Genomic DNA, 21,075 nt, shown 5'->3' with positions numbered 1-21,075 from the left:
CTCCTCCAGTTGACCCTCGTACCAAATCCCAACCATTTGATCCACGCGGTCCACCACTGGACCCTCGAGTCAACTCTAGCCAGCCGATGTTTTGGGAGAGTGGCGCAGTCATCCGCACCAGCTCATCCTCGCTTCCATATTTTAATTGACGACATTCCAACAAGTATGCATTCCATGAAAGAGACCGACCGATAGGACCATTGTTTGATTGAAAGAGTGACACATCATCCACAAAGCTGTAGTTAATACCAAGTTATAATCTTAAAAGGAGAAGTTACATCCAAGGACCGATCGATCATCAAGACAAACAATATCCATTTGCCGTCCATCTTTAAAGTCAAAGACCATCCTCAGCTTTGTTACCAACGACAATAACATTCAAACGATCAATCAATCAATCAATCATTCATTGCCATACCATTGACTGGATTCATGTCTTATTTATCTCTTTAGTACTTTTATTATTATTACTATAATGTAGCATGCAAGGTAACTCCCCAGCTCATCATTGATCAACAATCAATCAATCTAATGTTGGAGAGCAACAACACATGCACCGCTGGATGGGGTGGTGCTGAACAGGTAGGCGCCTTGCTCCTTTGGCAATGACTTGATGGTCGAGTAGTACTCGGTCTGGAGCTGCTCGGTGAACTTGGCAGCCAACTCGGTTGGCACCAACGAGATGACACAACCGCCCCAACCGGCACCGGTCAGACGCGAACCATATGCGCCAGCCTTACGGCACACGGCTGTAAGGGTGTCCAGCTCGGGACAGCTGCACTCGAACTGAGTGGCGCAGCTCTCGTGACTGGCATCCATGAGACGGCCAAGGTCGATGGCGGTGGCGGTGTGGTCAGTTGACTCGGCGGCACAGCGCTCAGCGAATCTGTAGACACGTGATGTCTCTGAGAAGACGTGGACGGCACGACGGTTGAGCTCAAACTTCTCGGCAGAAACCTGGATGCCCGATGGGAAGTAGTTGGCGACCAACTGCTCGACGGTGAGGCCAAGCTCTGTGGCGACCTCCTCGCGAGTGTATGGGGCGACGTGCAGGTGCTCGTTGGTGGCGGCAACCAGCTGGTCGAGGGTGAGGTTGGACAGCTTCTGGACGTCGATCAGACGGCGCACTGCTGACCAGTCAAAGCCCAGCTTCTTGGTGAGGACAACGGCGGCCAGACGACACTCGACCACACGCAGGTTGTAGTAGAAGGCGCCAGTGACCACCTTGTTGGACTCGACCAGACTGTTGCTGATGACGAACGACACGCCCTTTGGCAGCTGGACGTTCTTGGTGCGCAGTGGGTTGAACTCGATGAGCTTGGCAGTGTTCTCCTCGGCCAGGTATGAGATGGCCTGGTCCATGCCACCACCCTCAATTCCGACGAAGCGCTCGCACTTGACCGAGATGTTGGCCAGGTCCTCCTTGGTGTATGTGATGTTGTGTATGTATGAAAAAGCCAGTGTGGACACGCAGACCAGCGCCGACGAGCTGGACACACCCGAGCCAATTGGCACGTTGCCACTGTACAGGAGGTTGAGTGACTTGAGTGTGGTGGAGGGTGAGGCGTTCTGCACGCCCTTCCAACCAGCCAGCACGTAGTTGGTCCAATGATGCTTGTTCAAATCGATCTCAATCGATTGGCTAATGTCCACAGTGAGTGGAGTGAACTGCTCGCCGTTCACATTATGTACATTTAATTGAGTCGATGACTGTTGATTGAATGATACAGCTACAATAGTATCCTGTTGCAAAGCAAATGGCTAATATATTGATTGATTGATTGATTGATTGTTAGAGTCATGTCATGTCATGTCAAGTGCATTGTATTGTACACATACCAATACAGGGTATCCACTGTAATCAACGTGCTCACCGATGAGGTTGACACGACCTGGTGCACGGAAGTAGAATACAGGCTTCTCATTGTAGAGCTCTTGGAAGCGAGCTTGGAGGGCAGCATATCTAGCGGTGTTTGTCTCTACATCGCCATAGACATGGTCTACCTGTGTTACAATCTGTGGAATCAATGGGTTGAATGCGTCCATAATTATATATCTCTCTCTATCCTATCTATCTGTTTAATGTTACAACTGACAAGTCCTTGTTTGTTTGCTTTGAAATGATTGAATGAATGAATGAATGAAGAGGATGGATGGATGTGTTGGTGAATGAAACAACAAAGGTCGTTGCAACTTTAGACCCTGCCGTTGATGAAACCCACACGTTTTAGATATCTTTTGAGGATGTTTTGTCGGCAATGAAAATTCCAATTGGTGTGCCGGTATCCAACACATCTCAAGTTGTGGTTCGGGTTTGATGGAAGTGTGTGATCAAACTTGGTGTGGGTGTGTGTGAACAATGATGAGTTGAAACTACCTTTTCAACAACTTGGAAGAAGATGAATGTTAGAGAGATACATGAGTTGGAACACGTGGAAAGATAAGAATAATGACATTGGTCAACTTCTTGAAGAGTTTACTCAAACCAGAGACAGCAAGGTCCATGACATTGACATTGTTCTCAAAGTTCAACATCAACATAATGGATATGAGTATGTCTAGTTTGTTTGATTGATTGATTGATATGTTTGATTGACAGTATGCTGTGACTAACATATCAATCAAGTATTGTACTATCTGATGGTATACACTTATACCAGGAATCATACAAGATCAATGTAATGATGATATAAAGTTCGTCACCCTAATGTCATTAGGTTAATGAAGTTCAAGTTCACATCAGAGTCATATTTGATCATATTGGAGATGGATGCGATCTTTGATTGACTTTGGCATCGAGGAGGATGAAGATGATACACTACAGATTGGTGACCTACATCCAATAGTATTGGCAATGTCACACTGTTTGAACAACAGTTATACAGTTGAACAATGGTTGTTTAGTCGAGCCACATCATTAGAGCACAAGCTACAATATCTCTCAATCATACCCAAGATGGGTCGACTACCCAAGAGCCTCGCATATATCAATATCACAGACATATATTATTTTACTATGATCCATCCATTCTCAAGGAACAAACAGATATTTTGGTTTCCTTGATTAATCGAGAGCATCCAGAGAACGATCACCACAGACTATAATACGAACAATTCAAACAATCTATTACTCAATGTACCTCATCTTAAAAAGATCAAATTTGTTGAGCAATCATCAAACAGAGACTTTCCAATGGTCCTCCGAGGGACAGACATCAGTTTGGCGATGAGTATTTTGCCCAAGGTACCGACATCAATATGATCACTCAATTTGGAATTTACAGATATTCATCGAATGGCAATATTTGATGCATTGATTGGTGTTCGATCACTTTGCTCATTTGGATATAGTTATGACGCATCTAACCAAACAGATATTATTTAACAACCTCAAACATTTATCATTCAAAACAGATACACAAAAATGGCGTTCCAGTTTATTAGATTTACCAACTATGGCCAGTGCATTGGCACCATTTGGATACCGACCTTCATCTAATCGAGGACATTTCAGTTGTATATGATCCAAACGTTGGTCAAATAAATGTGTTCGCGAATTGATTGATCGATCACCCTGGTAGGGGTGGGGGTGGGAATCCGATTGAAAAGTGATCAGATGAGGGAAATGATTCATTCTCAATCAATCAATCAAACAAAGATAAGAGATAATGACATTGGATCATAGAAATACATTGGATCACTATCTTGAGGAGTTCACTCAAACCAGAGACATTCGCAAGGTTCATGATGTTGACATTGTTCTCAGAGTGCACCAACCTCATATCAAACATAATAGATATGTGTAAGACATGTGATACATCAACCTAACTCACTGACACACTAACTGACATCACTCATCAGCATGGTACTATCTGATGGCATTCACTTCATACCAGCGATGATCAATGATCAGATTACTGATTATGACGACAGAAGTGTGAATAAACTTCAAATGGCAGTTATCAGGATAAAGAAGTTCAAGTTCACGTCAAAGTCATTTATGATCATCATGGGGATGGATATGGAGGGAAGTTCATTCTTGGGACCATCAGAGCGCATTGGCACCATGCATCCCTTCATTATGGCCATATCATCATGCCCTAATCCAACTAAACAATGGTCGTTTGAACCATCAACATCAATCGGTCACAAGCTCATTTACCTCTCAACCATACCCAAGTTGGGATGTCTACCCGACAAACTTGTAACACAGAAGCAGGATATATTTAAGTATGTCAAGTCACTCAAACTCGCTCATTGATTGATTGATTGATCACTCACTCATTCACTCACTCACTTGTAGCACGATTGTATCATCATTGGTGACTAATGATTTACTGGAACGACATGGCAGCACGATATCATTTGTGATGGAGCTGATTAGAGATGTGATTGACATTCAATCCAATCAACAGCGATTGATTGAGGAGATATCAATATCTGATCGACCATCATTGGATCAAGCATTTGTTGTGTTCTCCCCTTTCATTCGATCATTCGACTCTCCACGCCTCATTGATTGTTTCAATCGACTCGAGAATAATATCAACAAGAATGATCTCATCAAATTGATGGATATTGACTTATTCATTCAAGTAAGTGATTGGATTGTGATGATTGGACAGTTGATCACTCAACCAAACTGACACAATCCTCTCCCCATCAATCAACCAATACTCACCCATAGATCCAGGACAGAGTAATGGATTGTTTATCCAAAGTATTCCCCTATGGCAGCCAATTACGTGATCATTATTTGTTGTTACTTGATGGCATCAGTCAGTTATTGGAACGTGCCAATCAGCCATCATTGACATTGAGAGTGATTGATCGGGTATGTGACTCAATCGCTCTTAGTACAATAGAGAATATTTATTTGGACAAAATCAAAGATATTGAGCTTGCCATCAGAGGTGCAATCAAGCTATTCGAGTTGTCCAATCGACACAAAACACACATGATTGAAATTGCATTGACCATTATGTCCCGACTCAATGACAGTTTTGACTATCATTCACTCATCGATGAGATGTTTGATCAATATCCATCAGTGATCACAAGGTACATTGGACATGACCGACTCACTCATACTGGTGATGGCACTTCCAGATATTACCCCATTTACTTCATGATCAAGTGCAACAGACTAGGATACCTGGATGATGATCATGTGGTCAACTATATCAATCGTAATCAGTGTGGAGATCACCAAACAATATATGAATTAATTAACTCAAGCATCACTCCGGTTGATCAATGGATCTCTTTCATTGACATTAATAATGCACTTCCAGATCCAGAAGGATACAATGAATACTCAATTTTCATGGAGACAGTCATCATGGACGATCAAATGCCCAAACTACATCCTGCAGTAGCATTCCAATATCTCAAACATCAATATCTCTACACATATCTCTCCAGAGATAGCTACATGGCAAGAAGATTCAAAGACATCAAGACACCAATGTTGGACAGGGTGGACAATGAGCATCCAGATTACAATTATTACAGTGAGCAGTTCGATCAATTCAAACAACAATCATTTAAAAGAGAGAACAAGTCACGTCCAGCCATGAGATACACATACTACAAAGTACCTGGCATCTCATATCCAACTTCATCTTCAACACCAACACCAACACTCCCACCTCTGATCATCAAACTGATTGTCGAGATGGTTGTTCTGGCCGATCACCTCAACATGGAATGGGTGTTGATGCTCTCCACAGTTTCCAAACAGTTCCACAATGCAGTCAGCATGACATTGTCCAACAATGTGATCACAACATTGAACATTCACTCAATGATCAATCATATTGGATCACAATACTGTCTATTCAAGACACCACCACTTCACATGGATATGAAAGATCTGGTGGGCATTCAAAACGATCAATTATCAGCCTGTTTAGAGAATCTCCAGTCATTAATCGTGCCATTCGCCATTTCTGGACCTCATGATGGCTATGAAAATGTCATGTTTTACCTCGTGGACACTCCTCTACTCAGTCAGATCAAGTTTGTTGAGTGTACAGATTTACCATTCAGTAATACTGTAGATTCAATCAACATTATGGTCCAAGATTCACCAGATATTGACCAAGAACGATTACAAATACTCTTGGATCATTATGTCAAAGACAAACCATTGATAAAAAAGATTGACTACTTGTTGGAATCATCTACAATGATACTCACATTGCTTAAACAAGGACAATCAAGGTTGGATCATTATGGTCGTCAGTACACATTGGATATCAAAGATTGCATCAGGAGTGATCTATTACCTCGACTGATGGAGATGAACCCTGCGGACTTAAGTCAAATCGCCTCATATCGAATATATTCATTCTGGGATTACCATGGTCAACATATTAACATTCGTTGCCTTGAGCAAATGGTCAACAATCTCACATCACTCTCGATCACATTCGAGGAATATAGTACGAGCTTCCTCCAAGGTGTTCGCGACTCGATGGAGGATTTTCTCCGACAGTCCAAACATCTGGAAACACTCTCGATCAGAATTGAAGTCATCAGAGATATCATGTGTATACTGCCCAAGGTGCAATCATCAATCAAATCACTTCACTTCGAATTCTCCAGTGCTTATAAAATGGCAACAATCGATGCATCCAATGGCACCAGATCACTTCGAGCTCATTTGGAGAGAGTTGCCGCACATCTTAACCAACCGATTTTCAACAACCTGTTGCATATATCCTTCGTCAGTGACAATCAAAGGAAACACAAGTTGAACCAACAATTGTTGGTGAGTACTTTTGAGCCGCTTGGCTTCACACCATCCTGCCAACGAGGTCACTTCAGTCGATTGTCTCCAGTTCCAATTGTCATCAGCCCATTGAAATGAAGGAACATAATACATTAATGTACCGCTTGCAATATATTAATTTCCTTGAATTGGTCACTACTGGATCTGATGTATCTTGTCTTGTGGGTGTGGTTCTGATCAAAAAGTGATCAGATGAGTGAGAGTGAGGGAAATGATTCATTTTCATTCAACCAATCAATCAAACCAAAGATAAGAGATAATGACATTGGATCATAGATATACATTGGATCACTACCTTGAGGAGTTCACTCAAACCAGAGATATCCACACGGTTCATGATGTTGACATTGTTCTCAGAGTGCACCAACCTCGAATCCAACATAATAGATATGCGTATGTCGGGTGATTGATTGAATGACCTCAATGAGTCACTGACTCCAAACACCGGCACTGACATTACGTTGAACTCATCAGCATGGTACTATCTGATGGCATTCATTATATACCAGCGATGATCAATGATCAGATTGCTCAGGATGATGATGAGAGAAGTGTGTATCAACTTCAAATGGCAGTCGTCAGGATAAAGAGGTTCAGGTTCACATCACAGTCATATATGATCATCATGGAGATGGAGGTGCTCAATGACTGTGACCTTGTGGAAGGTAATTCATTCTTGGGACCATCAGAGAGCATTGGCACACTGCATCCCAGAGTTGTGGCAATATCATCATCCCCCGACCTCAATCCAACCCAACTATGGTTGTTTGATCAATCAACACCAATCGGTCACAAGCTCCTATATCTCTCAATCATACCCAAGTTGGGATGTCTACCCGACAACCTATTAACTCATAAGCAGGATATATTCAAGTATGTCAAGTCACTCAAACACGCTAATTGATTGAATGATCACTCACTCACTCACTCAATCACATATAGCACTATTGTATCATCAATGGTGACAGATATCTTATTGGAACGACATGGCAGCACGATATCATTTGTGATGGATCTTATTAGAGATGTGATTGGCATTCAATCCAATCAACAGCGATTGATTGAGGAGATATCAATATCTGATCGACCATCATTGGATCAAGCATTCGTTGTGTTCTCTCCTTTCATTCGATCATTCAACTCACCACACCTCATTGATTGCTTTGAGCGACTCGAGGATGTTATCAACAAGAATGACCTCATCAAGTTGATCGACATTGACTCATTCATTCATGTAAGTAGTTTACTGTGGGTTGTGATGATAGGATATTCGATCAATCAACTAGATTGACACCATCATCCTTCCACCAACCAATACTCACTCACTCATAGATCGAGGACAGAGTAATGGATTGTTTATCCAAAGTTAGTCAATACCACAATGGATACAGCCGCCAATCACATGAGCAGTATATGTTGCTACTTGATGGCATCAGTCAGTTATTGGAACGTGCCAACCAGCCATCACAGACATTGAGAGTGATTGGTCGGCTTCGCCACTCAATCACTATTAGTACTATTGAGGGTTTGGGCCAAATCGATTGTTTTGAGCTTGCCATCAGAGGTGCAATCAAGCTATTCGAGTTGTCCAATCGACAGACAACACACATGATTGATATTGCATTGACCAACGTGTCACAACACAATGGAATCGACTATCATTCACTCATCGATGAGATGTTTGATCAATATCCATCAGAGATCATACGGTACATTGGACATGTACGAAACACTGCGACTCTTTATCACACTTCCAGATATTACAATCCGCCCAAGTGGTACTTCATGATCAAGTGCAACAGAGTAGGATACCTGGATGACGATCATGTTGCCAACTACATCAACCATAATGTGCGTAGGGACAGCCATCAAGATATATATGAATTTATCAACTCAAGCATCAATCCAGTTGATCAATGGATCTCTTTAATTGACATCACTAATGCACTTCCAGATCCAGAAGGAGGTTATCATTACTCATATGCCTTGGAGACAATCATCATGGACGATCAAATGCACAAACTACATCCTGCAGTAGCATTCCAGCTTCTCAAACATCAATACCTCTACACATATCTCTCCAGAGATAGCTACATGGCAAGAAGATTCAAAGACATCAAGACACGAATGATGGACAGGGTGGACAAGGAGCATCCAGACTACAATCACAACAGTGAGCAGTTTGATCAGTTCAAACAACAATCATTTAAAAGAGAGAACAAGTCACGTCCAGCCATGAGATACACATACTACAAAGTGCCTGGCATCTCATATCCAACTTCATCTTCAACACCAACACCAACACTCCCACCTCTGATCATCAAACTGATTGTCGAGATGGTTGTTCTGGCCGATCACCTCAACATGGAATGGGTGTTGATGCTCTCCACAGTTTCCAAACAGTTCCACAATGCAGTCAGCATGACATTGTCCAACAATGTGATCACAACATTGAACATTCACTCAATGATCAATCATATTGGATCACAATACTGTATGTTCAAGACACCACCACTTCACATGGATATGAAACATCTGATGCGCATTCCAGATGAGCATCTCTCAGCATGTTTGGATGGTCTCCAGTCATTAATCGTACCATTCACAATTTCCGAACCTCATGATGGCATTGGAGAAGTTATCTTTTACCTCGTGGACGCTCCTCAGCTCAGTCAGATCAAGTTTGTTGAGTGTTCTAGAACAGATTTACCATTCATTAATACAGGACAACAAATCAAAATTATGGTTCAAGATTCACCAGACATTGACCAAAAACGATTACAAATACTCTTGGATCATTTTGTCAAAGACAAACCATTGATCAAAATGATTGAATATTCATTGGAATGTATGATATTCGCATTTCTTCAACAAGGACAATCAAAGTTGAATCATTATGGTCATCAATACACGTTGGATATCATGGATTGCTATTGGAAAAATCTATTGCCCCCACTGATGGAGATGAGCCCAGAAGACTTAAGTCGCATCACATCACTTCGAATATATTCACACCCGGAGTATCGTGATCATCATATTAACATTCCTTGCCTTGAACAAATGCTCTATAATCTCACATCACTCTCATTCGTATTCGATGAATATAGTACGAGCTTCCTCCAAGGTGTCCGCGACACAATGGAGGACTTTCTCAGACAGTCCAAACATCTGGAAATACTCTCGATCAGAATTGAAGACATCAGAGATATCATGTGTATACTGCCCAAGGTGCAATCATCAATCAAATCACTTCATTTCGAATTCTCCAGTGCTTATAAAATGGCAACAATCGATGCATCCAATGGCACCAGATCACTTCGAGCTCATTTGGAGAGAGTTGCCGCACATCTTAACCAACCGATTTTCAACAACCTCTTGCATATTTCCTTCGTCAGTGACCAACAAGGGAAACACAAGTTGAACCAACAATTGTTGGTGAGTACATTAGAGCCGCTTGGCTTCACACCATCCTGCCAACGAGGTCACTTCAGTCGATTGTCTCCAGTTCCAATTGTCATCAGCCCATTGAAATGAAGGAACATACTACATTAATGTACCGTTTGCAATATTAATTTCTTTGAATTGGTCACTACTGGATCTGATGTATCTTGTCTTGTGGGTGTGTGATGGTTCTGATCAAAAAAGTGATCAGATGAGGGTAATGACTCACTTTCATTCAATCAAACCAAAGATATAATGACATTGGATTACTACCTTGAGGAGTTCACTCAAACTAGAGACATCCACACAATACATGAAGTTGACATTGTTCTCCGAGTGCACCATCCTAATATCAAACATAATAGATATGTGTATGTCATGTGATACATCAACCTCACTGCCAGAATGACTGACTCACCAACTGGTGACATTATATTGAACTCATCAGCATGGTACTATCTAATGGCATTCATTATATACCAGCGATGATCAATGATCAGATTGCTCAGGATGATGATGAGAGAAGTTTGAATAAACTTCAAATGGCAGTGGTCATGATAAAGAGGTTCAAGTTCACATCACAGTCATTTATGATCATCATGGAGATGGAGGTGCTCAATGACTGTGACCTTGTGGAAGGTAATTCATTCTTGGGACCATCAGAGCGCACTGGCACACTGCATCCCATCGTTTCACATATATCGTTCCCCGACATCCCATTCAAACCAACTAATCAATGGTTGTTTGATCAATCAACATCAATCGATCACAAGCTCCAATACCTCTCAATCATACCCAAGTTGGGATGTCTACCCGACAAACTTGTAACTCATAAGCAGGATATATTTAAGTATGTCAAGTCAATCACTCACTCGCTCATTGATTGATTGATCACTCACTCACTCACTCACATGTAGCACGATTGTATCATCATTGGTGACAGATGACTTACTGTTAAGACATGGCAACACAATATCATATATGATGGAACAGATTGGAGATGTGATTGATAATCAATCCAATCAACAGCGATTGATTGATGAGATATCTGAAAGACCAACCTCCGATCAAGCATTTGTTGTGTTCTCTCCTTTCATTCGATCATTCCACTCACCATATCTCATTGATTGCTTCAAGCGACTATTGAATGTAAACAACATGAATGCCCTCATCAAGTTGATCGACATTGACCTATTCATCCATGTAAGTTGGATATGGATTTGTGAAGATGTAGTGATTTAAAGGATAATCATTGATCAATCAACCAGACTGACAACATCCATCCCAACCAATACTCACCAACCCATAGATTGAGGACAGAGTAATGGATTGTATATTCAATATTGGTAGGCACATCTATGGATACGGCTTTGGCAGGGAATCACGTGATCAAGATTTGTTGCTACTTGATGGCATCAGTCAGTTTTTGGAACGTGCCATTCAGCCATCGTTGACATTGAGAGTGATTGATCGGGTATGTGACTCAATCCCTCTTGGTACAATAGAGAATCTTTGTTTGGACAAATTCAAAGATATTGAACTTGCCATCAGTTGTGCAATCAAGTTATTCGAGATGTCCAATCGACAGAAAACGCACATGATCGATATTGCATTGGCCATCATGTCCCGACTCAACAACAGTATTGACTATCGTTCACTCATCGATGAGATGTTTGATCAATATCCATCAGAGATCAATCGGTACATTAGACATAGTGGGCGAGGCACTCCGACTGTTCATGGCCCTTCCAGGTATTACATCCCTTCCAACAAGTACTTCATGATCAAGTGCAACAGACTAGGATACCTGGATGACGATCATGTGGTCGACTACATCAATCGTTATGAGGGAGGAGACAGCCATCAAGATATATACGAATTGATCAACACAAGCATCAATCCAGTTGATCAATGGATCTCTTTCATTGACATTAATAATGCACTTCCAGATCCAGAAGGACATTATCAATACTCATATATCTTGGAGACAATCATCATGGACGATCGAATGCCCAAACTGCATCCTGCAGTAGCATTCCAGCTTCTCAAACATCAATACCTCTACACATACATCACCAGAGATAGCTACATGGCAAGAAGATTCAAAGACATCAAGACACGAGTGATGGACAGGGTGGACAATGAGCATCCAGATTACAATCATTACAGTGAGCAGTTCGATCAATTCAAACAACAATCATTTAAAAGAGAGAACAAGTCACGTCCAGTCATGAGATATACATACAACCAAGTAAGTGGCATCTCATATCCAACTTCAACTTCAACACCAAAACCAACACTCCCACCTCTGATCATCAAACTGATTGTCGAGATGGTTGTTCTGGCCGATCACCTCAACATGGAATGGGTGTTGATGCTCTCGACCATTTCCAAACAGTTCCACAATGCAGTCAGCATGACATTGTCCAACAATGTGATCACAACATTGAACATTCACTCAATGATCAATCATATTGGATCACAATATTGTCTATTCAAGACACCACCACTTCACATTGCGATTGAACACTTGGTTCACATTACAGATGAATATGTCTCAGCCTGTTTAGAAAATCTCCAGTCATTAATCGTGCCATTCGCCATTTCTGAACCCTGGGATGGCACTGGAAATGTCATGTTTTACCTGGTGGATGCTCCTCGGCTCTGTCAGATCAAGTTTGTTGAGAGTAGAGATTTACCATTCAGTAATACTGGACAACCAATCAACATAATGGTCCAAGATTCACCAGATATTGACCAAGAACGATTACAAATACTCTTGGATCATTATGTCAAGGATAAACCTTTGATCAAAAAGATTGACTACTTGTTGGAATCATCTAAAATGATACTCACATTGCTTAAACAAGGACAATCAAACCTGAATCATCATGGTCATCAGTACACATTGGATATCAATAATATCTATTTGAGTGATCAATTACCTCGACTGATGGAGATGAACCCAGTCGACTTAAGTCACATCACATCACTTGGAATATATTCATACCAGGATCATTATGGTCAACATATTAACATTCGTTGCCTTGAACAAATGATCAACAATCTCACATCACTCTCGATCACATTCGAAGAAAATGGTACGAGCTTCATCCAAGGTGTTCGCGACTCAATGGAGGACTTTCTCAGACAGTCCAAACATCTGGAAACACTCACAATCAGAATTGAAGACATCACAGATATCATGTATATACTGCCCAAGGTGCAAACATCAATCAAATCACTTCACTTCGTATTCTACAGTTCTTGTCAAATGGCAACAGTTGAAGCATCCAATGGCACCAGATCACTTCGAGCTCATTTGGAGAGAGTTGCCGCACATCTTAACCAACCGATATTCAACAACCTGTTGAACATATCCTTCACAATCAGTGGCCATTATCAATTGTTGGTGAGTACATTAGAGCCGCTTGGCTTCACACCATCCTGCCAACGAGGTCACTTCAGTCGATTGTCTCCAGTTCCAATTGCAAATGATGAACCATAAGGTGGAAGTAAATCTTACATACTACTTTGTATTATATTAAATGTATTGTTGTCGATGATGATGAGTGAGTGACTTGGTTGCAAAGGGGAGGGGAGGTGTCATCCATGATGATGACCTATAATTATGATGCCTTGCCAAGGTCAACCTTGCGCTTGAATGACTTGGTCGTCTGGTAGATGAAGGAGTCAAAGATTCCAGCAACGGTGAACACACCTCCAATGATGGCGCAGACACGCGTCAAAAAGGTGGCGAACGATCTGCTCGTCTCAACAACCCTCATCATAATGGGTGATAGGTCGTACATGAAGAACAGGCCCGGCAGTCCAGACAGCTCCTCGCCCTGCTTACCCAGCAGTCTGTAATGTTCAGTGACTGAGTACTGATTGGTAGCGATCACATGGCCACTTATACCCTCATAAGTAGTTGGCACCACCTTGATATAGTATTGGAACATTCCAGTTCCAGCGACTATGATTGATTGAATGAAAGAGTGAGTGAGTGACGTGATTGGCAACCCGAGCATAGTTGACTTACTCTCAGTCTTTGTAACGCCATCCAGGGGGTTCTTGATACCTGGGAAGTCAAAGCCAAAGGATAGCCTGTTAATGGTGTGAGACATGTTGAAGGTGCCCTTAAAGGACTGGATGTCATGAACATGCATGTGGTGGTTCTGGAAGCTCTTGCCTGGTGCAAAGTGGAAGTTGCCCGCCACTTTGTTCACTAGGATCTGTCCGTACACTTGACAGCCTTCGCCATTCTGCTCGATGACGTTCTTGGTGAAGCCCTCACGCACACATTGTGGGATCTCCGATGGGTCGAATCCCCAGCCCTTCTTCTGATAGGCATCGCGCACATGATCACAAGTGTTACAGCATCCTTCCACAGCGCCAAAACAGCTTCCACACTCCACCTTATCATCCTGATTCTCCTGTGGCTTTACATTAATCGCATCAGCACGACGTGGTGCATCTGGCAGAGGTTCGCCCGTCGGCGAGAGTCTCTTCTTAAAGATATTATGAGCCACATCAAACTGATGTTCGCCAGAGACGTCCATTGCATCCAAACTCAAGACTATGATATGTGATTGATTGATTGATTGAATGATTGAATGATTGAATAGAGATGTTTGAGAGTTTGTTAGGTCGATGATCGATTGATCGATTGATCGATGTGAGGTGAGTGAGCCTTGAAGAGACACTTACATGTACATGGTAAGTGATGGAAAGTGATGTCCATGTTGATCGCCAGTTTATCACCTCGGTTGGTGTCTACGAACAACTCATGATGAGTGTCCGTTGTAAGATATATACTAAGCTGTGAGAAGAAGAGCCACAGAATGAAGATGCCAGAGACCAGTGATACTAAAGCACCACTATATGTCTTGATGCGAAAGTCATCAATAGTCTTTGGATATGCATCAAAGCTCTTTAGTCTCTGTATCAAAGACATGTCGCTCTATATATATATCTATCACTGTCTATCTGTGTATGTGTATATGATTGAATGAATGAGAGATTGGTGGGCAAGCTGAGTCATGACTTTTGATGAAGAGTGATGTGAAGCGGGGTGAGATCCAAATTGGGTCATGATCACTTTTTGAAGTCAAAGAGGGTCAATGTTTGATCATCTTTATTTGTTATGGTACAACAATTAGGAACTTGTATAATACTTTGTAGTAAGGTCTTGGATAATTTGTCGAGCAAGTTCTGTCTTGCAATGTGGACCTTCAAGTCTGTAGATAGCAGATGTAGCGTATTGTCGCCACGATGCGGCGTAGAGTTCTGGATCCTCAGACTGCATACGATCAAAGTTGGGCAATGCACCAAACTCTTTGGCCAGAGAATCACCAATCTTTGTATAATCTGAGTGTGGGAATTGAGGTCTGACACTGGTGCAATCCCTAATCTTTCGCTCCTCCTCCATACCCTGCTCCATGACTTCGCGTGATGGCAATGACACCTCATCGGCAAACACCAATGATATCCAACGAGCCTGCAACTCCATGATCGGGAAGTATGTGTTGAGGAACCAACCCACAAAACCAAGTGTAGGGTATGACGGATGGAAGACGTTCTTGTACAGTATAATGGGCAACAATCTGTTGCTTGGGTTATACTCCATGGCATCTTGCACATCCTTGGGGAGGAATGGCAGCTGGTATTGGTAGCCTGTAGACATGATCAGACAGTCGGCGTCAAAGGTTGTTCCATCCTCGAAAGTGAAGTGCTTGCCATTGATGCTGGTAACGGGCACCTTGAGTAGCTGGATCTTGCCAGTGTTGTACACTCGCGTGTATGTGTCTGATGTGCACATGAAGAGGTCGCGGAGTGTAGCTGGGTCCTTGTGCAGGTCCTGATTGAGCTGTTGGTCTGCACATATCATGTTGAGCAAGCCGTTCTTGAAGGCAGCATCGGCAGCAATGCCTCCAGGCATGCTGTCAATCATTGCTGTGGCCTCGCGATTGAAGAACACCAAGTCGAGAGGGTGAATGGGTGCGCCGGGCAGGTTGTCGACTCCAGGTGGCTTGGGCCTGTTCAACATGCGATGCATGATCCATGGCATGCGTCGAATAATATGAACGACCTTTGAGCCCGGTGCACACTCTGCAATCTCTGCGGCGATCTCGAACGAGCTGTAACTGTCACCAACGACAACCACGCTCTTGTTGTGGTAGGGAAGTGCGTTCTTGTAGTCCTTGGCCACACTGACCTGTCCTGTGTACTTCTCAAAGTCCACAAGGTTTGGTGCGTTTGGATTCTGGAACATGCCACTGGCCACAACAACCTTGTCAAATCGTTGTGTCCTCTCGATGCCACTGGCCTGCTCGTAGGTCACCTCCCATCCATTGACCGGGTCTTGACACTGCTGAACACGCGTCACACGGCTGTTGAAGCGAATGTGTTGAAGCAGCTCAAAGTGCTGTGCGTAGCTCTTGAGGTAGTTGAACTGTTCGGCGGCACTTGGGAAGTGATGCGAGTAGGTGCCCTCCTTCCAAGGGTAATCAGAGAACATCATTGTGTTATGCGATAGATTGACATGTAGACTATCCCATGTTGAGCCAGTCTTTGGATTCCAAACTCCACCAATATCATCATTCTTCTCAAACACAATAGGTCTAAGTCCTGAATCCAACAACTCTTTACATGTTACCAAACCAGAAGGTCCAGCACCAATAACAGCAACATTATAATCTTCAATCATGTCTTTGTCTTTGTACTTTATATATAAAGTAGTATCTCTATCTAACTATCTATATCTAACATACATTACAGCTTTACTGCTACATGACTAACATACATAATGTACTTGTTAGAGGTCAAGAGAAGTGACTCTAGGTTGTGTTGTCTTCGCACCCCACAACCACAACAACAACTACAACTACCACCACAACGGCGACAGCGACGACTCTTTGAAATGATTGGGCAACTGCGCGAAGAAAAAGTGTTGTATATATTAATTAAGGTTACAACTAGTAGCAGATAGTGATAAGATATTATCTACTATTCATCATATTGTTCAACCGATAAATAATAGTCCCTTTATTATTCGTTATTATAATAATAGTGAACATAAGACACATATGCAAGGCAAGCCACCTACTTATAAGCTATGTCTGTTGAAGAAGACTCTACAATGGCTAACTGGGCTTGTTTGCTACTACTGTTACTGCTACTGATACTCCTATTTACATTTGTAGTCTCCTCATTCAATTCACAATCATCTACATGATGTGACTTCTTGTTGTTGTTTGAACTGTGTTGCTGCTGCGACTGAGCCAACTTGTCTAGATTGTTTGGTGAGCGTGGAGGAGAGGCTGATGATAGGGACAAGGGAGGTACGTCTCCACTGCCACCGCTTGATGGGCTTGTGTTAGGTCCACTGACACTTCCACCGCCACCGCCTACGCCGCTGCCACCATTACTATGATGTGAGAGAGATAGACTGTTGCCCACTGAACCAGGTGCCAGCGAGCTACCCTTGAGCAACGATGCCGGAGTGACCATGGGACTGGTGCTCAGGAATGACGAGAGCGATGGGGATGGTGATGGCGACGGCGAGATGAACGGGGTGAGAGCGGGCGAGCCAAGGGGCGACCTTGCATCACCGCCGGATCGCGCCGAGTCCAGCTGGCCTGGTGAGGACGACTTGCTGTTGTACTTTAGACTCCACTGTCGCTCACATTCACGCAGGAACTTGGAGGACTGATGCGCATGTGTAGTGTCCAATCGTGCCTGCTGCTCCTTGTGTGCCAACAACATCCTTCGACTGTCCTCGATGTACCTGCTCTCCAGACTGGCCAGCTTGTCCGCGTCGCCCTTTGCCTCGTCCTGGGCCCTCTCATACTGCTCGAGCAGCGCGTTCAATGATTCATCCTGCTTGGCCACAAGGTTGACGACCTGCATCTTCTGGTATTGCTCCAGCTTTTGGAAGGCGTTCTCCTTGTACTGGATAAAGTGAGGGTTGTCAGCCACGGATGTATGCGATGGCGACACTGACGTTGAGCTGGAGTTGGTCTCAATCGATGGCGGGGCCTGATCGTCCTTGGCTATATTGATCACAATGTTTGGTGTCTTGGGCACCTGCAGTGGCGTTGAGTTTGACGAGTGATTGCCACCGTTGGACTGTCCCTTGGTCGATGGAGATGGCTGTGTGGTGGCGGACTTGTTCGATGATGATGAGCCATGTTGTTGTTGAGCATTGTTGGACTGTGATGGGGTCTGGAGACTTGGGTTCTTGGCCATCATTTCCTGCCATTGTCTGTAAGTTTCAAAAAGGTTCATGTCATAGTGGGTCATCGGACGAGGCACAGCTGGCTGTGGATGCTGTTGTTGCTGTTGCTGGTGTTGTTGTTGAGCAACATCAGTGACAACACCCGAGAAAGTCCGACCCATGAACGAAGCCTCGACTTGGAAGCCAATGTCAAACGATCCCTTGATCGCCAGACGTCCATTGAACGGGCTGCTGAACGTTGTTTCCATATTCAACGTGTTGTTGAGACTGAATGGCGGGAAAGGGAACATGGGCATGTATGGGAATGATTGGCCAACCATTGGTGCCGACATGGCCATGGGCACGTGATGTCCTTGGTCGCCATCCGCGTGCGAGTTATCAAGTATCACCTTGCCATTGTCCAATCCTGGGTGATGTCCAATCGCGCCACCTGGTCTAACGGGCCGTTGATGTGTAAGTGATGGTGACTGAGGGAAGATCGATGTGCCCTTGGGATACTGTGGCAGGTGGAAGGGCGATGCAGCGCCAGGCATGCCGGGCATCTGGCTGGAGGCCGGCATGCCATTGGCCTGCATGGGCGGAGAAGCCAACACTGACCCACTACCTGCGCCATTAGTCGCCTTCTTGAAGCGTGGGATAGACAGTGTGATTGAGGTCTTGGGATGGATGACGGGCGAGCCGGAGGACGATGGTGGGTTGGGCGCACCAAGTAGTTGGGCGGTCGTAGGCACATTCGGGTTGGCCTGTATCGACGCCTTCTTCTGAAGCAATGCCGAGACAACTGATTGAGGTAGCTTAGATGGCAACACTGGTGAGCTGCTCGGCATGTTTGATCGTTGGAGCATTGGATGTGGTACAATTGTTGCGCCAGCCGGAGTGGATCGTGTCTGGGGCGATGCCATGGCCCTGGCAACATAAGTTGGATTGGCCGATGTAGTAGTAGATGTTGTTGTTGAAGGGCTTGGACTATTTGTGAGCAATACTGGCTTGGTCCTGGAACTTAAGCCAGGTGACCTTGGTGGCTTGGCCATCTGTTGCTGCAATTGTTGTTGTTGCTGCTGTTGTTGTTGTTGTTGTGCTAGCGGTTGATGTGGCCTCTTTGAACTCAACATGGGTGATGTGGATGACATGTCGTTGGCCATCATGTGATATTGAGATGGCTTGGATTGATGGTGCTGATGATGATGAAGCAGTTGGACTGACGACTCATTCTCTGATGATGATGACCTATCATTCTCTTCCTCATCTTCGTCCTCAAACTGAGCTGAGGTTACTTGGTGCACCGCCTCTCTCTGATGAGGCAAGGCGTCATACTGTCCATGGACCCTATGCTTCTTATTCATTGGTTGTGATGATGTAGTATACTCGCTGGCTCCATCATGGTGCACCACTTGACTATGATGACTATGATGATGGTCATTGTCTTCATGATCATCTGGCTCTAGCTCACTTGGATGTATCATTCTGATTGACATTCCATCACCACCGCCATGGACATTTGTTGATTGTCTTGGAGCAATAAGTGGTAACTTGTTATTATGCTGTTGTTGTTGATGATGTTGTTGATGTTGTTGTTGTTGTTGACTTGAGTGATGATTATGAGGAGGATGATATCTTGATGTTTGACGCTGCTGTTGTTGTTGATGATGTTCATCATCTTGATGTTGTTGAGTTGATGACTTGCCACCACCACTATCATCACGAGCACGCTTCATTCTCGTTAGGATATGTGAGTCAAAGTCATCACTTGCATAGTCTTCGTCATTATGTACATGGTGATCTGATGAGCTGTGTTGATCGTCCTCCTCACATATCATCATCTCATGTCTACTATTGTTGTTGCTGTTGTTGTTACTGTTGCTGTTGCTGTTGCTGCTTGCACTTGTACTATATGTGAAGTCAATGCTCCTTCTTCCTGATGGCGTGCCTCCAACTGACCTTCCACCGCCTCCACCACCACCAACGCCATCTTCAATCAACGCTTCCTCGGCCTCTCTCAAAGCAGTCCTAAACAGCTCTGATAGACTGCGTGGCAAGTCTTGATTCATATACTCATCAGAGTACTCCTTTATATTTACTTCTTTGATCCAGTGTCTATATCATATTATGTCATGTGATTGATTGGTGTGTCAATATGTATTGATTGATTGAGTGATTGTGAGTGAAGGTGTGATGAAGTGATTGGAATGATTCCAAGTCAAACAAACATACATTAGATGACTTCCAAAGAAATGGATTAATAGACAATCTTGTCTTCTTTTGTCATTGACACCTGTATCCAATTCAGAGTTCAACTTTGTAAGCTTGTTTGATTTATAATAAATTAAGAGTGTCAGGTGATCGATCAATCAAAATATCCAGATTGATCATTCACATGAAATTTTAAATAAGTTAGCGAATCAATATCTTGGACCTCATACTATAGTACAAGACATACCTTTCCAGGCCACCAATAATTATTATTTGGTTCCTTTGCCCATACTAATGTTAGTCCAACCATTTTCTTTTGAGTTATAAATCAAAACTGGATTCCAAATATATATTTATATTAAAAGTAGTTTAAATAAAATTAATAATATCAAACTAGAAAGAGTCCTAT

The 21,075-nt window shown here is 43.2% G+C and overlaps 8 protein-coding genes across 8 annotated transcripts; 4 read left to right on the top strand and 4 right to left on the bottom strand.

Moving 5' to 3' along the window:
• Positions 1–534: 534 nt before the first annotated feature.
• SAMD00019534_040940 (hypothetical protein) lies at positions 535–2,067 on the bottom strand (the record flags this gene model as incomplete). Its single annotated transcript, XM_012900599.1, has 2 exons — positions 535–1,761; positions 1,840–2,067. Coding segments are annotated over 2 exons (1,455 nt in total), but the record flags the coding sequence as incomplete, so codon positions are not given.
• Positions 2,068–3,952: 1,885 nt separating this feature from the next.
• Positions 3,953–4,646, top strand: SAMD00019534_040930 (hypothetical protein; the record flags this gene model as incomplete). Its single annotated transcript, XM_012900598.1, has 2 exons — positions 3,953–4,230; positions 4,304–4,646. The coding sequence occupies 2 exons, from the start codon at positions 3,953–3,955 to the stop codon at positions 4,644–4,646; spliced, it is 621 nt and encodes a 206-aa protein (XP_012756052.1).
• A 2,718-nt stretch (positions 4,647–7,364) lies between these two features.
• On the top strand, positions 7,365–9,564 carry SAMD00019534_040920 (hypothetical protein; the record flags this gene model as incomplete). The annotated part of the gene is made up of 5 exons (XM_012900597.1): positions 7,365–7,669; positions 7,739–8,030; positions 8,129–8,651; positions 8,751–9,477; positions 9,549–9,564. 5 exons carry the CDS (start codon positions 7,365–7,367, stop codon positions 9,562–9,564), a joined length of 1,863 nt encoding a protein of 620 aa, XP_012756051.1.
• Positions 9,565–10,779: 1,215 nt separating this feature from the next.
• On the top strand, positions 10,780–11,562 carry SAMD00019534_040910 (hypothetical protein; the record flags this gene model as incomplete). Its single annotated transcript, XM_012900596.1, has 3 exons — positions 10,780–11,087; positions 11,155–11,440; positions 11,506–11,562. The coding sequence occupies 3 exons, from the start codon at positions 10,780–10,782 to the stop codon at positions 11,560–11,562; spliced, it is 651 nt and encodes a 216-aa protein (XP_012756050.1).
• Positions 11,563–11,834: 272 nt separating this feature from the next.
• Positions 11,835–12,994, top strand: SAMD00019534_040900 (hypothetical protein; the record flags this gene model as incomplete). The annotated part of the gene is made up of 2 exons (XM_012900595.1): positions 11,835–12,913; positions 12,979–12,994. 2 exons carry the CDS (start codon positions 11,835–11,837, stop codon positions 12,992–12,994), a joined length of 1,095 nt encoding a protein of 364 aa, XP_012756049.1.
• An 872-nt stretch (positions 12,995–13,866) lies between these two features.
• SAMD00019534_040890 (hypothetical protein) lies at positions 13,867–15,194 on the bottom strand (the record flags this gene model as incomplete). Its single annotated transcript, XM_012900594.1, has 3 exons — positions 13,867–14,213; positions 14,280–14,816; positions 14,948–15,194. 3 exons carry the CDS (start codon positions 15,192–15,194, stop codon positions 13,867–13,869), a joined length of 1,131 nt encoding a protein of 376 aa, XP_012756048.1.
• Positions 15,195–15,334: 140 nt separating this feature from the next.
• Positions 15,335–16,946, bottom strand: SAMD00019534_040880 (hypothetical protein; the record flags this gene model as incomplete). The annotated part of the gene is made up of 2 exons (XM_012900593.1): positions 15,335–15,477; positions 15,548–16,946. The coding sequence occupies 2 exons, from the start codon at positions 16,944–16,946 to the stop codon at positions 15,335–15,337; spliced, it is 1,542 nt and encodes a 513-aa protein (XP_012756047.1).
• A 395-nt stretch (positions 16,947–17,341) lies between these two features.
• On the bottom strand, positions 17,342–20,976 carry SAMD00019534_040870 (hypothetical protein; the record flags this gene model as incomplete). Its single annotated transcript, XM_012900592.1, has 3 exons — positions 17,342–20,570; positions 20,688–20,779; positions 20,914–20,976. The coding sequence occupies 3 exons, from the start codon at positions 20,974–20,976 to the stop codon at positions 17,342–17,344; spliced, it is 3,384 nt and encodes a 1,127-aa protein (XP_012756046.1).
• Between the last annotated feature and the right edge of the window lie 99 nt (positions 20,977–21,075).

Source organism: Acytostelium subglobosum (assembly GCF_000787575.1).
Source record: "Acytostelium subglobosum LB1 DNA, scaffold: scaffold7, whole genome shotgun sequence".
Classification (NCBI taxonomy): domain Eukaryota; phylum Evosea; class Eumycetozoa; order Acytosteliales; family Acytosteliaceae; genus Acytostelium; species Acytostelium subglobosum.
Note: the sequence above shows the minus strand (reverse complement) of the source record. Positions and strands in the feature narration are given on the sequence as shown.